The 14926-nt window shown below is 64.4% G+C and overlaps 1 protein-coding gene across 20 annotated transcripts in view; it reads left to right on the forward strand.

Annotated features, from left to right (window-relative positions):
• Nucleotides 1–14926, forward strand: part of MCF2L (MCF.2 cell line derived transforming sequence like) — a 92190-nt gene that overhangs the window by 51609 nt on the left and 25655 nt on the right. For 19 of the 20 annotated variants that reach the window (XR_003513868.1, XM_027557997.1, XM_027557996.1 and 16 more), the window contains 2 exons: nt 156–270; nt 10275–10365. Coding sequence is in view for 19 of the 20 variants with exons in the window: in XM_027557997.1 (XP_027413798.1) it covers nt 156–270; nt 10275–10365 (206 nt within the window). In the remaining variant the exon portion in view is untranslated. Of the gene's footprint in view, nt 1–155; nt 271–9733; nt 9840–10274; nt 10366–14926 lie in introns of those variants that run through there. The other variant, XM_027558008.1, reaches the window with a different exon arrangement.

The raw sequence follows: 14926 nt of genomic DNA on the forward strand, positions 1-14926 counted from the left end.
GGGCTCTATGATCCCGCGAGGCCGGGCTCCGGGAGCGGGGCGCTGGGCGGGGTGCAGGAGCGCTGGGGCTCTGCCCCAGATCCCCGCGGTGGGATCTAGGGCCATCCGCCCCTGCGGCCCTAGGGGTGCCGACTGCTGCCCTGCGCTCTCCGCAGGCGGGCGGGGCCAGGACGGCAGCCCGGTCATCACCTTTCCCGACTACCCGGCCTTCGGAGACGTCCCAGACCAGGACTTCCAGAATGTCATGACCTACCTCACCAGCATCCCCAGGTGCGTGAGGGCCCTGATTCCTCATTCGAGGGGTGCAGAGACTCCTCCACGGCCAGGGGGCCAGGGTGGATGCAGCGGTGCCCGGGTGCCCTCCTTGGACGGGTGAGGTGTGGACCTCCTGCTCCGGCCAACCCGCTGGGCCACAGGGAATGGCCTGGTGGCTGATGCTTCTCTTTTTCGAAGTGCCCAAGGGGGAGGTGAGTGCAGGGCCGGCTCGCCTCGAGGTTGCGGTCAGCATGCCCCCTTGGCCAGGTTCCGGGTCACAGAGCGATGAGATGGTCTAATCTAGGAGGCCAGCAGAACAGCAGGTGTGACTGCCAGGACCCAGTCAGCACTGGCCCCTCACCATGCAGCATGGGTGGGGTGTTAGGATGGAAAAGCCCTTCCACAGGCCGTCGGTGGTGAGGGTCACTTGGGAGAAAGACCTAGATGGCACCACAGGGTGGGGTGGGGATCTGTGGTCACCGTTCCCTCTTTCTGTGGACCCGACTTGCAGGGCCAGGCTCCGAGCAGCCGAGCTGAGGTGGGTGGTCCAGCCACTGTCCTGGGAGTGACCAGTCTTCCTTAGGGCCCTCGGGCAAGCCGTGAGGGACTTCATGGAGGCTGGTGATCCTGCGTCTTGTTTACCGTCACCCCTGGATTTCCAGCCAGGAAGGCAGTTGTTGCTCCTGTCCCATGGACGAGGGCCCTGGACCTCAGGGGGACGTTGCTTGAGTGGGTTCAAGGGTCTCGAGAGGGCAGGAGGTGGAGCTGCCCGTGTGGAGTGGCACCGAGGGGTGTTTGGGGTGGGGACCCAGGATGGTAGGTCTGGCTCTTGGCTTCCCAGCAGGGGGACATGGAAAAGCCACCCGGCCCTGGGGATGGGACACCGTGGACAGGCCAGTAAGAGGAAGGGCAGCTACACTGGTTTCAGGAAGCCCAGGATTTTAACAGGGAGACGGCTGACTGTGGGCTGCTAACCGTGGGCCCCAAGTGGTCTTGCTGGTCCTCCAGAGGGCGGGCTTCTGGCCAGCTCAGCAAGCTCCCCTCCGTGATGTCTCCGGGGTGGATGCTCCATGTCCAGGAGGGGCGTGGCCCTCGGCCCACTGTGACGCCACTCCTGTGCTCCCCTGTGACCCTCGTTCCCTGTGGCTTGCCCCCCACCATTGCCTGTGAACCCCAGGTCCGTCCCAGGTTGGGCAGTGGAGCTCACAGCACAGTAAGGTCCATGTAGATGCTGCCTACGGAGGGTCTGAGTCCCTGTTCTCAGCCCTTCACCTGGGAGCCGAGAGCGGTGCCACCTGCCCCCGGTGGAGACATCACCCACACCTGTGTTAGGTCCCTGCATGGAGCCAGCCAAGCGCCCACTCCTCCCTGGGCCGTAGGCGGGGGAGTCAGAGACAGCAGGTGTCTGCAAAGGCGGGTGAGCTGTGTGCTCCTCCCAGGGTTGGAGAGCCCTGGCCGCTGCGTTGCCACCCCATCCCCTGGCTGTCCCCCTCGCGCCCCCGTGCAGGGACGTGCGGCCGGAGTCCTGAGGCCGGAAGTGGCCACAAACCGTCTCTGGCTCCCCAGCCCCAGCCAAGGCAGTGGTAAGCCCTGGACCACACGCCCAGCGGGCAGCCATCTGCAGTGACCTCTCCGCGCTGGCTGAGCCAGGGGCCATGGGGGCTTCTGTGGTCTCCCACTGCCCCCTTAAGATGATTCTCTGGGGCGACCTTCCCTGCCGGTGCGGGAATCTGTTTCAGGTCACTCCCACGCGTGGAAAGGGCAGAGGTCCTTTTCTTTCTGGCAGGGCAGAGGTGAGCCTTTTCTGGGCACAGCAGGCCGACCTCCCACCCTCTTGGTCTCCCCTCCTTGGGTCACCACCCCCACTGGTGCTGCTGACCCTCAGGCCTCCTGGCCTCGGGGCCCTTGCTCTCGCTCCCTCGGCCCGGGTGGCTCCTTCTCGAGTGCAGGCCCCCTCCTCTGGGGGGCTTTCCATTATGCCCCCCACCCCCAGGCCCCAGTCCACTGGTGGCCCAGCTTCGCGGGCTCACCTGGGCTGTCCCCGTTCGCCGGGGCTCGGTGTTAGTCTGTGTCTGCCCCGCGCCCGCGCGCAGATCAGACAGCGGCTCCTCGGTGAGTGTTTGCTGTACAGACAGGCCTCGTTCACGGAGTGAAATCAGCTTAGGCCTGGGGGTCAGGCCCCCCGCCCCGTCCCTCACCCCCGCACCCCTGCCGCCCCTTCAGGGGGACTGGTACCTTTATCTCTCCCCCTTTTAAGGGGTTCTCACCCCAGCGGGGCGACCTCCAGGGTTGTCCGCGGGGTCCCTGCCAGCACGGCACACGCTTCCCGCTGAAGCTGAGGAGTGTGTGCCTGTGCGCCTGCGGGGCCGTGGTGTGTGGACGTGCGTGCGGCGCAGGCCCGCGGCTCCGCCTCTAGGCGGAAGTGTGTATCGTGATGGTCACGCATGTTCTGTTCGCGGTCTCCTCTTCCGGGTGCAGGGTGTAGCGGGGATCCGGTGGACCCGTTGCCCTTCCACCCGGAGTGAAACCCCACGTTGGGACCGACTGGTCTTTCTTCAGTTGCGTGAAGGGCCAGCGGGGGAGGGGCTGCCCGACAGGCCGTCCAGCAGGCGGGGCTCTGGGGGGCCCGCACGCCGAGCCCTGCCCCCCACCCGACCCCCCAGTGCTGTCGGGCGATTCCTGGGGCGTGGTGGGGATCGGCCCTGAGTGAGGGAAGCCGAAGTGCTGCCGCCCATCAGCTCACACGCAGCTGCATTTCTGGAAGGGTCGGTGCACCTTTAAAGGTGGGGAGACACTCGGTGGGTAAAGCAGGGAAGGGGCGCTGCCCGCACGTGTGGGACCCGGCGTGTGGCGGGCTGCCACCTGGTGGCCGCAGCCGGTACTGCGGTCCCGAGTCTCCTAAACTAGGGAGTCCGGAGGCCGGGGACAGGGCGGGGCGCCTTTAGAAACCCCAGGCGGCACCGACTCCAGGCAGGCCGGGGGCGATCTGCAACTAGACGGGCTCTACAGTCCACGCAGGTCCAGTGGACGAGCCCCCGGCTTCCCAGACGCTGACTCCACGCTCACCAAACAAGCTTCCCTTGGTCCTCTGAAACCTTTCTCCCCTGCTCTTAGCTCTCTGTCATCTCACACAGGGACGGCATAGCCAGCTCAGGCCGCTGTGTCTGGTTCACGGTCGCGGGTCATTCTGAAGCTCTTGGCTGCCGGACAGGCCTCGCCTGGACGCTGCAGACACACGAGAACAGGAAGCCTGTTCCTGGTCTCCTGGAAAACGCCCCTCCCCCCTCCCTCCCTCCTTGCGGCAAAAGCTGACCCCCTCCCAGTGAAGGTGGTCACCGGAGGCCTCCCTGTGGGCACAGGTGCACACCCGTGCAGATGCACACAGGAATACACATGCACACTCACATGCAGGGTCACAGTGTTGCCAACACTGAGATGGCAGGTTTCTGGCTTTTCTCTGAAGGACCCACTTAGCTGCCCTGCAGGATCCCTGGGGGCCCCCAATACCTGCCCGCCATGTTTGGAAGATAACATCTAAGGGTCACCTTCCTGCACACCTGCTGCCCCTCCCTAGCCTGGGAACCACAGGCCTGGGTCCCAGATGACTTGAGGCCGATAAGGATGTGGACTTTCTGTGGACCCGGCTCAGATCACCCCACTGCTGGAGACAGAGGAGCCTCACCCAGGTGGTTTTCGTGGTGGGCCACTCCAAGGAGATGTTCACGCACACAGGTCACCGCCACACAGGCATGAGTGTGCTCACCACATGTGTGTACACACTGGTACAGGGGTGCATGCACACCCCACGTGTGTACACACAGGCATATGTATGCTCACCACACGTGCACAGATACAGGTGTACACACGCTCACACATGTGTGTACACACAGGTACAGGGGTGCATGCACGCACCAAATGTGTGTACACACTGGGGAACATGTGCTCACCGCACATGTGCACACATAGGTACGTGTGTGTGTGTACTCACCACAGGTACACACAGGTGTGTGTGCACTCACCACACACACATGCACACACAGGCATGCATCACACACCACACACACGTATGCTCATACATGCATAGGAGTGAGTGTATACTGCACACCTGTGCGCACACACCACACACGAGCATGCAGACCACACACATGCACACATGTCCCCACACGCAGTTTGTGTGGGCTGCATGACAGAAATGCAGGGCGCTTGTGGAAGGAGCAGGGTTTAAGTGCTGTTCTTAAGCTCCAGCCCTGTGTTCGGGCCACGCCTCATGCAGAGTCCTGCAGCCAGGCTGCTCCCCACCCCATGTGGCCGCTGGGCTGCCCCATCAAGCTCACTAAGCTGTAGATCAGCTGGCCTTCAGCCCCTGGCAGCACCTCACTTCTTGCTGTGGCTGTGACGTCCACGTGAATTTTCGGTTGATTTTTGCACATAAAGACAGAAAACATGTGAACGCGTCCCGAACACCCCAGACATCTGTGGACTGGCAGTAGCTCTCACCCTCCCCACAGGAAACCACAGGGAGCGTCTGGCTGCGTCCCTGTGCACATCTCCTGAAACCAGACTGCACACGCGTGCTGTCCCAGCCCCTTGCTGTCGATGGCCTGTGGTGGGCGCCCTGCCTGTCCTTCTGCAGCTGCCTCTGGTGTGGATGGACCGGGCACTGAGCCCCAGCTGGGGCCACCCTCAGCTTCCTGCCATCAGAGCGGCCTTGCTCCCCGTCAGGCGGGTGGGGAGCTCTGCTGTAGCCGCCCTCAGGCCCTCGGGCTCACGAAAGAAGCAAGTGAAGACCATTCTCACTGCCACCTGTGGCCGGCCCCAGCCCGTTGGCCCGTGTGTCTGAAGCTCAGGGTCCCCTCCCCACGGGGCAGCCTCTCCCCACGGGCTGTCTCTCCGTCTTCCCGATCTCGTTCTCCTGGGGAGCCAGGGGCCACCCGTCTCAGCCTGCTTTCTGTCTTGTCATCTTTTTTCTGTCACTGCTGTCCAGTGTCATTTAACTTGAAAAATTAAAGTTAAATAACATAAAAGTTCAGCTCCCGGCCCAGGCTGGCCGTCCTTCAGTTCCCAGGGGCCGGGGCTGCCGTATTGTGCAGTGCAAGTGTGGGCTGTCCCTCCCCGGGGGATACGCAGCTGTGACGTGCTGGTGTCCAGCTCAGGGCGGCCGACCCTGCCCTTCACCTGTGGGAGGAGGACGAGACCCGCCCGGGAGGAGGGGGCTCGCTCTGTGCTGTGTGAGGGGCGTGGGGAGCCCCTCCCTGGGGAGCCCAGGCTGACCGAGCACCCTGTGCACACAGTGGGGCTATGCACCCAGAGGCTGCCTCGGCTGGGGTTTCAGCTCCAGGAGGAGGGAGGTGCCTGAGCAGCTCCAGCGAGGACCGCGGCTGGGCCCAGGACCCACTCGGAGGGCATGGGCGGACGGGCCAGCCCCGACCTGGAGCCTCACACAAAACAGGTAACACGGATCCCGGAGGGTCCTCACGGGAGTCTGGCTTCCAGAGGGGCGCCAGGCTTATGCCCTCACGGGAGCAGTCACTCCGGTTACAAAGAGGTGGCCCAGAGTGTGTGTGTTTAATGTATTTTTGGAATCTATGTGCTTGGTGGCGGAGAAGGCAATGGCACCCCACTCCAGTACTCTTACCTGGAAAATCCATGGATGGAGGAGCCTGGTAGGCTGCAGTCCATGGGGTCGCAAAGAGTCAGACCCTACTGAGCGACTTCACTTTCACTTTTCACTTTCATGCATTGGAGAAGGAAATGGCAACCCACTCCAATGTTCTCGCCTGGAGAATCCCAGGGACCGGGGAGCCTGGTGGGCTGCCGTCTGTGGGGTCGCGCAGAGTCAGACATGACTGAAGCGACTTAGCAGCAGCAGCAGCAGCATGTGCTTGCTGGGATTTCTCCCCCACCTCGTGGCTCAGATAGTAAAGAATCTGCCTGCAGTGTAGGAGACCTGGGTTTGATCCCTGGGCTGGGAAGATCCCCTGGAGCAGGAAATGGCCACCCACCCCAGTATTCTAGCCTGGAGACGCCCATGGACCGGGGAGCCTGGCGGGCTGCAGTCCTTGGGCTCGCAGAGTTGGACACAGCTGAGCACCCGCTGGGCCGTGGGGGGTCGCGGCAGTTTGTGCGCCCGGGACGCCTGCCCCATCCTGCTGTGCCCGGTGCGCGTCTGACCCTGACGGCTGCAGAGCCTGAGGGTGGGTGCGGTGCTGTCATCGCATGGGGAGCTTTGTGAAAGGTCCGAGGCTTTTCTTGCCGTCGAGCTCTGACAAGCTGACCAGCAGGAAGAGCCTGCTGCACGAGTGGTGCTTAACGGGGCAGCTTTGAGTTGGGAGGACGGAGGAGAGGCGGCCAGAACCAGGGCTGGGCCTGAGCGCTGTGGCCCTACCCCACGGCCCCGCGCCCAGACCCGGCGGGCGAACCCAGGCCCAGTACAGGGCCCAGCCACGTCTCTGTGACGTTCGCAGCCTCCCAGACCCTGTCCAAGGGTGGGATGGAGAGAGAGAGAGAGACGGGCAAAGCAGTGTGGTTGGGGCAGGGGGGCCTGCGAGTCGGACTGTGTCTCACCCGCCCCAGCCCCCGCCCCGCCTGGCCCCATCTCCTCCCCATCCTCTCCCCATCACCCCAATCCCCGGCCTGGCTCACCCATCCCCTCCCCGCCCACCCCCGCCCCCTGGCTGGCCCAGTCCCCAGGACCCATCTGCTCATCCAGGGCCCCTCTGGGAGGCCAGAGCTTCCCTCCCACAGGCCCTGGGGACCCACTTCCTTGACTCCTGTCTGCACCTGCCAGGCCTGATCTGAGACAGATGCCAGCCTGCCCGCATCTCCTGCCATCCCCTCCCACAAGGGCCCACTAGGCCCCCCAGCCACACTGCTGGGCTTGCTTCCCCGCCCCAGCGCCAGGCTGAGCGGGCCCATGTCCACGTGGCCCCAGGAACACTGACCCTCCCCCGGGTCGAGGCCTGCCGGGAGCCCTGTGGGCGGGGGTGAGGCCGGGCTGGGCCCAGAGTCTCCGAGTCTCCGCCCGACCCTGCTCTGTGATGTGTCAGGTATGTGAACAGGGCCTGGAGCTGGGCAGGGAGATGCGGGGACCTCAGGCCTGGTCTCAAGGCCGCCCTTGGGCTGCTCAGCCGCGAGCGGGAGGTCTGAGCGCAGCTGGCCGTGCCCGGGTCCCCCGAGGAGTTAGCAGGCCTGGGGTGCTAGAGGGGACCCCCGGGCACGCGTGGCTCCCGGAACCAGAGCCTGCGAGACCGCTCTGCCTGTTGGACTGTTTGGGCCAAAAGCGACTCATCAGCCTCACTCGGCGGCCCCTCCGAGCGGCCGTCAGGAGGCTGCGGGTTACGTCTGTGTGTGTGCACGCCCGCGTGTGCCTGGGTCCGGGGGCTCGTCCACGTGGCTGCAGCTTCCGGGTTATTTGCTCCAGTTTCCTCGTCTGCTGCCTTCAGCGCAGTCCGCCCCAGGCCTGGAGCACAGGGACCCCGGGGGACCTGCCTTTTCAGTGACCAAGCATGGGCCGCCCACCCTCTCTCCTGGGCGCGTGAGGTCATAGACAGGCCCTTCTGTGGGCACAGGGTGGTGGATGGGCCCCGGGGGCTGGGCCCGGGCTCCTGGGGGCAGGGCAGGCCACGCAGCCTGGCTCTAGGGCTCTAGTCCTAGGGGTGGAAGGGGCCGCGGGGGGGCCCCGGGTCCTCACATGAGGCTCCTCCTGCTGCGTCTGGCGGTGGAGCCATGGTGGAGACGAGACTGGGCTGGGAGAACCCACTCGTGGCGTCGAGCCAGGTCCTGGGGTGGGGCCTCTTTGCCGTCTGCTTCTGGGGCCAGGCCCCCTGAAAGGAAGGACCCTGCCTGGCCTGACACAGTCCCAGGTGGGCGGGACGGAGGGGCTGCTCTGCCCTGCACGGCGGATGCTGTCTGGACGGGGAGCCAGCCCATGGGCGTCCCGTCTGTGCTCACCAGCTGCATGACTGGGCAAATGACTTGTCTGTCTGAGCCTCCGTCCGTGGCTCTGGCTGTCTCTGGGTCATTACGAGGGTTGACAGAGGCACAGTCTAAGCTTTGGTGCAGGGCCCATGGGTGGGAGGGGCCCGTCCCTCAGGCTGCCCCACCAGCCCCTGCTGGGCAGTGGCCAGGTGACCACAGAGCTCGGGTCTGTGTGTTTCCTAAACCAGGAAGTTGAGCTGCCTGCTCCACACCTGCTGGCCTAAAACCTGCCCTCCAGGGCACGTGTTCGTGAATCCGGTAGGTTCCTTACATTCCCCTGAAGCGGCTGTTTTCAAAGGCGCCTTCGCCTCTCCGCTGCCTCTGTTGTCAGTGCTGGTCATGATGCTGGCATGTGCGTTGTGGGCGCAGCAGGAGGCTCTGATGTCACGGAGTCTACCGTCTGGCGTTCAAACGCACAGAGCGAGTTAAAGACCCAAGGGACTGGGCGGTGGGGGGCAGCTGGGACGTGCGAGTGAGGCAGGAGGTAGAGTGGAGGCCTCGGGCCGTGGCCCCCAGCCCGTGGCCAGGCCGCCCGCCCTGCCTGTTTCTAAAAGGAACAGGCCGTCGGCACAGGGGCCGCAGAGGAGACATTGCGGACCCAGGAGGAGTGGGGCCACGGGGCAGCTGGTCAGAGGCGGGCGCTGCAGACACAGGCTGTGCAGAAGTGCTGGTCGTCAGGGCGCAGCCTGTGACTTGTCCCCCCAGAGGAGAGGGGCCACTGGGGGTGGGCAGTCTCAGCAGAAGACCCTAACCCACACAGGTGTGCACACCTGCACAGGCATGCACGCACCTACACAGGAGCGCCTGCTCCTGCACAGGCGTGCACGCACCTACACAGGAACGCCTGCTCCTGCACAGGCGTGCACGCACCTACACAGGAACGCCTGCTCCTGCACGGGAGTGCATGTACCCTCGCAGGAGCGCCTGCTCCTGTACGGGAGTGCACGGTCCCACACAGGAGTGCCTGCTCCTGTATGGGAGCGCATGTACCCTCACAGGAGCGCCTGCTCCTGCACGGGAGTGCACGGTCCCACACAGGAGTGCCTGCTCCTGTATGGGAGTGCACGGTCCCACACAGGTGTGCAGGCACAGGTGTGCATACCCACACAGGTGTGACTGTGTCTCTGTCCCTGCTCTGAGATCAGGGAGGTTTGGGCTGTTTCAGCTCTCATCGTGTTACATAAGGTTTGCAGCAGGCAGAGTACCGCCACGGCCACATAATTTATATGTATTCCATGTATTTCTGGGTTTTATTTAAGCACGGCTGTGGCTCCCGGGTATGTGCAGAGACTTGGCAATCAGCGCTCCAGTTGGAGCCTAGGCCTGCGCTCTCAGTCCTTCGCGGGATTGGCTGGCGGGCGCTGCTGCCCACGCCGGCTGGCAGGGCTGGGGGCGGGTCGTCCCGCAGAATCGCCTCCGGGTCGGCAGTGACTCAGGCGCGTCAGGCTGAGCGGGATGGGCTGTCGTTCCCTGCCTCAGCATCTTTCTCACGGATGCTGCCCCTGCGAGAAGCCGCCTCTCCTCTCCCATCTCCATCGGATGCTTGCGCACTGCCGGGCGCCGCAGGGGGCTCTCCCCAAGCTGCAGCCGTGCCATCAGCCTAGACGGTGATTGTAGACCGTGGATGAGCCGGGGGGACCAGATGCTGGGGCTGACGTAACGCCCGGGCGCAGGCTCCCTGTGACGGGCTCACTGGCGCGTCCACGTGGAGGGAAGCTGCTGGGCTCCGGGTGGAGTAGCTGGGCTCTGGGACGGAGGGGCCTGGCCCGCCTCTCTGCACTGCGAGCTGGGTGGTGTCAGGGCGGGAAGTAACACGGCGCTGGTCTGTCCACCGCGGTCAGAGCGAGCCCTGTGAAGGAGGTGCCCGGCGAGCTCGGGGCAGCGCCGCAGGCGGCTCCGTCCTGCCCTGGCCGCGGTGCTGGGTGGAGCAGCAGCGATGTGAGGGTCTCAGGGGCGGCCATTCACCCCGAGCTCTTCCCGGAGACGTGCTGCAGCCACGGCCAGACCTCCGGGTGCGTGCTGACCACGCCCTCTCGTTTCAGCCTGCAGGACGCTGGCATCGGGTTCATCCTGGTCATAGACCGCAGGCAGGACAGATGGACCTCGGTCAAGGCGTCCATCCTGAGAATAGCGGTAAGTGTCGGTGTCGTTGCCGGGCCAGCGACCTCCACGCCTTCTCCAGGCAGGGGACATGGCCTTTCCTGCCCAGTGGCGCTTTGGGTCCTGGCTGGGGCTGCATACACGGTGGGGCCCAAGGCCGAGGTGGACTCCAGCTGGGGCCTGGGCAGGGCCAGCGCACACCTCCCTGGGCTCCTCGAGCTGCTCAGGCACGTGTGTGTGTGCATGTGCACACGCGTGCACGCGCATGTTGTGCGCATTGTGCATACGTGTACAAGTGTGTGCGTGTGTGTGTGTGCGTGTACTTCTGTGCACCTGTTGTGTGCAACTACTCACGTGGGTTAGCTCTCAGGGGCTGTGTTATACCTTGAAAACAATGTCACTTTCGGTTTGTGTCTGACGCTGAGCGTGTGAGCGCCTGAGTGACCTACGGGGTGGCCGTTCTCGAGGGTGACGAGTGTGTCACAGGGACCTTCAGGCTGCGGGTGTGGGGTTATGTTGACTAGCTTTTCCTGTGTTGTTTTCTCCTTCCAAACGGGCTGTTTCTTCTTTAGTCTCGTGACCGAGTCAGGTTATCAGCCGTCATCCTTGGTGACCCTCGTGGCCACTGGAGGCCTCCAGTCTGCAGACCATGGCTGCCCTTCAGGGCAGAAGAACCACTGCCTGCAGCGCGGGGCGGTTTTTAGCCATGGGATAGCTGGAGAGGGCGGTGCAGCCAGCAGAGAGCCCGCTCTTATTTTTGGCGCTGGCTTCCACCCCCGCTCAAGCTGGGTAGAGAGGTGGGGAGCGCTTCTCCCTGCAGACAGGAAGGAAAGTGTGCTTGTCTGCGGCAGAGCGGCCCGGAGCGCCTGCGCTGGGGTCCGGGCTGCAACTCTGCGCTCTCCCGACCCCATGGGTGACCCGCCCCCAGGCCCTTGTTCTGCGTCCTGCGCTGGCCCCTTTGAGGCTGCTGTGCTGGGGTCAGGGGGCGGAAGATCCGGCTCCTCCTCCCAGTGCTCGGGCCCCGCTCCGAGGCTCACCACTGGAGGTCCTGGTGCTCACCTGTCCCGGTGCCAGCCCAGCCTCGTCCTCCTGACACATCGTCTCCCTCCCCACCTCCCTCCCCGCGCCGGCCACACACCCTCCACATTGTCGTGTACCTGAAACTGGTCTAAACTCGGGAGGTTTCAGAAGAGTACAGTCGTGTGTAGACGTCACCGTCAGCTCTCCCGTGCCTTTGAGTCCCCAGCAGCTCACGGGACTGTGCACCACCAGCCGATCGCCAGTGTGTCCCTTTCACCGCTTTAAGTTTTAATGTGGGTTTGCACATGGGTGTCGCCTGCCCGGCCAGATGAAGGACTAAACTGTAAGAGCCAGTGGGTCAGGTGACAGGACTTCCTAGACGATTCCGGAATCAGCAAGGTAGTCCCGGGCTGGATGAGAGCGGGTCTCGTCGACTGTGCTGCTGTTTTGAGAGGTTACACGGTTAGACCCACGTTTTCAGGTCTAGCGATCGCCTAGGTCTCCTGCGTGCGTCTGTCTCACCGGTGTGCGTCTCGGACGGGCACTGGTATGCACGGGCGTCAGTCAGCTGCTTCTCGGGGGGATGTGCCTCCAGACCTCAGGTCCGTGCTGTTCCCTGCCCCTGGGGTGCCCTCCCCCGGGGGCGGGGTGGCTCCCACTGCGCCCTCCGCAGCCCCCAGCGCCCCCCCAGAGCAGCTCTCGCTCAGGCCCGGCCTGGCCTCCCCTCCCGGCGGGGCACCCTCCCTCTCTGCACACCGCGGTCCCTCGAGGTCAGGGCCAGCCTTGTCCATCTTCGTGTGGCCGACAACCCATCCCGGGCCCTCGGCGCGACAAGAGCCTTGTAAATACCTCTCCAGCTAATCAGCCACTCCAGGTCAGTTAGCAAGGCTGATCAAAGGCAGGATTGTTTGCTAAGAAACAGACAAATCACTTTTAATAACAGTCCCTGAGGTCCCCAGCGAGCCAGCAGGATGGCACAGGGCAGACCAGCTGTCGGTTGCGCTCTCCTGCGGCCGAATGGGAACATGGTCTTCTTCAGCGAGCTGATAATCAGGTGAACTTCCGAAGAGAGCTCGTGCATCTTTAAAACTTTGTTTTGTGAGAATCATAACTGATTTTTGCACCGATTCTGACAGCATTAAAAATGTAGGTTTGTTTCTGTAAGCCTTACAGTTACCCAGTATTGCTCTGGAAACCCCAGAAGAGAACATTTTCCAGCAAAATTGTCAAAAATTCTCGATCAACTCCAGTGCTTTTTCTTACAAGAATTTACTGATTGTAGTAATGCCAGAAGTCCTGTTTATGTGTTCAGCACATTTATTGAGACGCTGATGTGTGCCTGGCGTGGTGGGCGGTGCTGCGGATCCACGGGGAAGCAAGAACCCTGTAGACAAGCAGGCTGCAGGCGGCTGACCCTGTGACCAGGTGCCGGACCTGGGCAGGGCGCCGGATGAGGCCACGGGGGCGGGGACACTGCAGGCCCCACCTTGCTGCTCCCGGGGCCCCTGTTCCCGCCCCACCCCGAGCCAGCTTTCGGGTCCATCTCCTCCCTGGCTCCGCAGGGGGTGGGCAGAGCTGGCACACTGGCGCCATCCCCCGCCGTACACCTATCTGGACTGCCAGCCCTGCCAGGCTATGCTTCATCCAAGGTGGGTTAGGGGAGAGACCACCCGGCATCTGCTGGGACCCCTGGGCCAGAGCCCACGAGGAGAGCCCTGGGCCGGAGCCCGTGAGGGGACCCCTGCAGGCTCTGGCGCTCCAGCCTGGACGGCCACACTTTGCTGCCAGTGGCCAACTGTGTCTGGCCGCTCGAGTGAGCCTGGGTGCTTACATAACCGCTGAAATCCAGGCTGTTTTAAGCCGCCTTGTGTGCTCTCTCGTGAGCTGCATGTTCTCGCCTTCGGGGCGCTCTTTCTCCTTGTTTGGATGCCTTCAACTCGGCTTGGAAAATACGACATTGGAGGGTCCACAGTCCGGTGTCCCTAAGCTCAGACCTGCCGTGTCCCCACCGAGGGCAGAGCCCACCGCAACTCTGAGCTGGCCTGCTCCGGGGCTGACACGGGGCCACATGGTCCTGCCCACGGTGCCCAGCGGGGCTGCTCCAGGGCTGACATGGGGCCACGCAGTCCTGCCCACGGCGCCCAGCAGGCCTGCTTTGAGGCTGACACGGGGCCACGCAGTCCTGCCCACGGCGCCCAGTGGGGCTGCTCCGGGGCTGACATGGGGGCCACGCGGTCCTGCCTTCCAGGGCTGTGACTGGGGACTGCGGGGCAGACGCGCCCGGGGCCACAGGAGGTGTGACACAGGAAGGGGACTGGCAGGCAGGAGGTCAGGTGGCCAGGCCGGAGGCACAGCTTGGGGTTGTGGGGGTGACCAGTGGGGTGTGACCAGCGGGGAGTCCTGGCGTGCAGAGCCTCTGGGGGAGGAAGAGGAGGGCCTGGGGGGAGGCGGGGTTTGGGGACCTCCCAGGCCCCAGGTGGCTACGGGTGGAGCAGAGCATCCCTGAGCAGATGTCCAGCCCATGCGTGACTCTCAGGGCTGAAACTCGGGGCAGGGGCCAGGAACCCTGGCAAGCCCTGGCAAGGGGAGCTCGCGCTCCAACGTGGGGGTCTGAGCAGGAGAGGGCAGCAAGGTCCAGCCTGAAGAGACGTCTTGTTTGGAGCCTGGACAATGCAGCGGTGCCCCTGGGGAGACACGGAGGCTGCGGGGAGTCAGGGGCCCCCAGAGACGGTGGGAGGGCGGCCCCTGAGGCGTGGGCTTCAGGGACATGCTGGCTGGGCCCTCAGACATGGAGCCCGCCCCAGGCTTCTGTGACGCCCCTGACGTGCCGGCGGGGGCCTGGGCGAGGAGGCCAGGAAGGGCATGCCTGCGAGCCACATCGGGCAGCCCAGGGGTCAGGGGCCCCTGTGGGCCATGCTCAGGACCTGGGGTGTGTGGGCAGGTGTGGGTCGTCTCCAGATGTCCTGGGCAGGGGCCCGTCCTGACTGCAGACAGCTCAGGAGGGTCCCAGAGCTTCCACGTGGGAGAGAGGGGCGGCATCATGTCCGGGCGAGGCAGGAGAGGAGCCGCAGGACGCTGGCCGTGTCTGTGCCCGGGGGCACTGCCCGCCTGCACCGTGCCAGGGGCGGCCCTGTGGCCTCTCCTCGCTTCCCTCTCATGGGAGGGGCTTACTTTCAGACAGAGGCCAGGGGACCGGGCACCGGGCACCGGGCCTGGGCTGACCAAGCGGCCGTCACGGGTGTAGAGCTGGGTGTGAATGCTGTGGGCGGCAGGGAGCTCGGCCCGGCCCGGCGAGGACGGTGCCCCATTCCCCCCATTGCCGACGGGAACCCGGGGCGCAGAGGGCGGCTCGTCCGGGGCCAGACGCCCCGCACACAGAGCTCAGATGCACGTGCAAGTCAGTTCGTGCCCGTGTGTGCGGGCCTGCCCTGGGTGTGAGCGCCGGCCCTGGGTGTGAGCGCCTGCGCCTGGGTGTGAGCGCCTGCCCTGGGTGTGAGCTCGCGTCTCCTTTCTCTGTCGTGTGTGTGTGTGTGTGTGTGTGTCTGTTTTCACGCCACCGGTGTCCTAGTTTCTG

This window comes from Bos indicus x Bos taurus, chromosome 12 (assembly GCF_003369695.1).
Source record: "Bos indicus x Bos taurus breed Angus x Brahman F1 hybrid chromosome 12, Bos_hybrid_MaternalHap_v2.0, whole genome shotgun sequence".
Classification (NCBI taxonomy): Eukaryota; Metazoa; Chordata; class Mammalia; order Artiodactyla; family Bovidae; genus Bos; species Bos indicus x Bos taurus.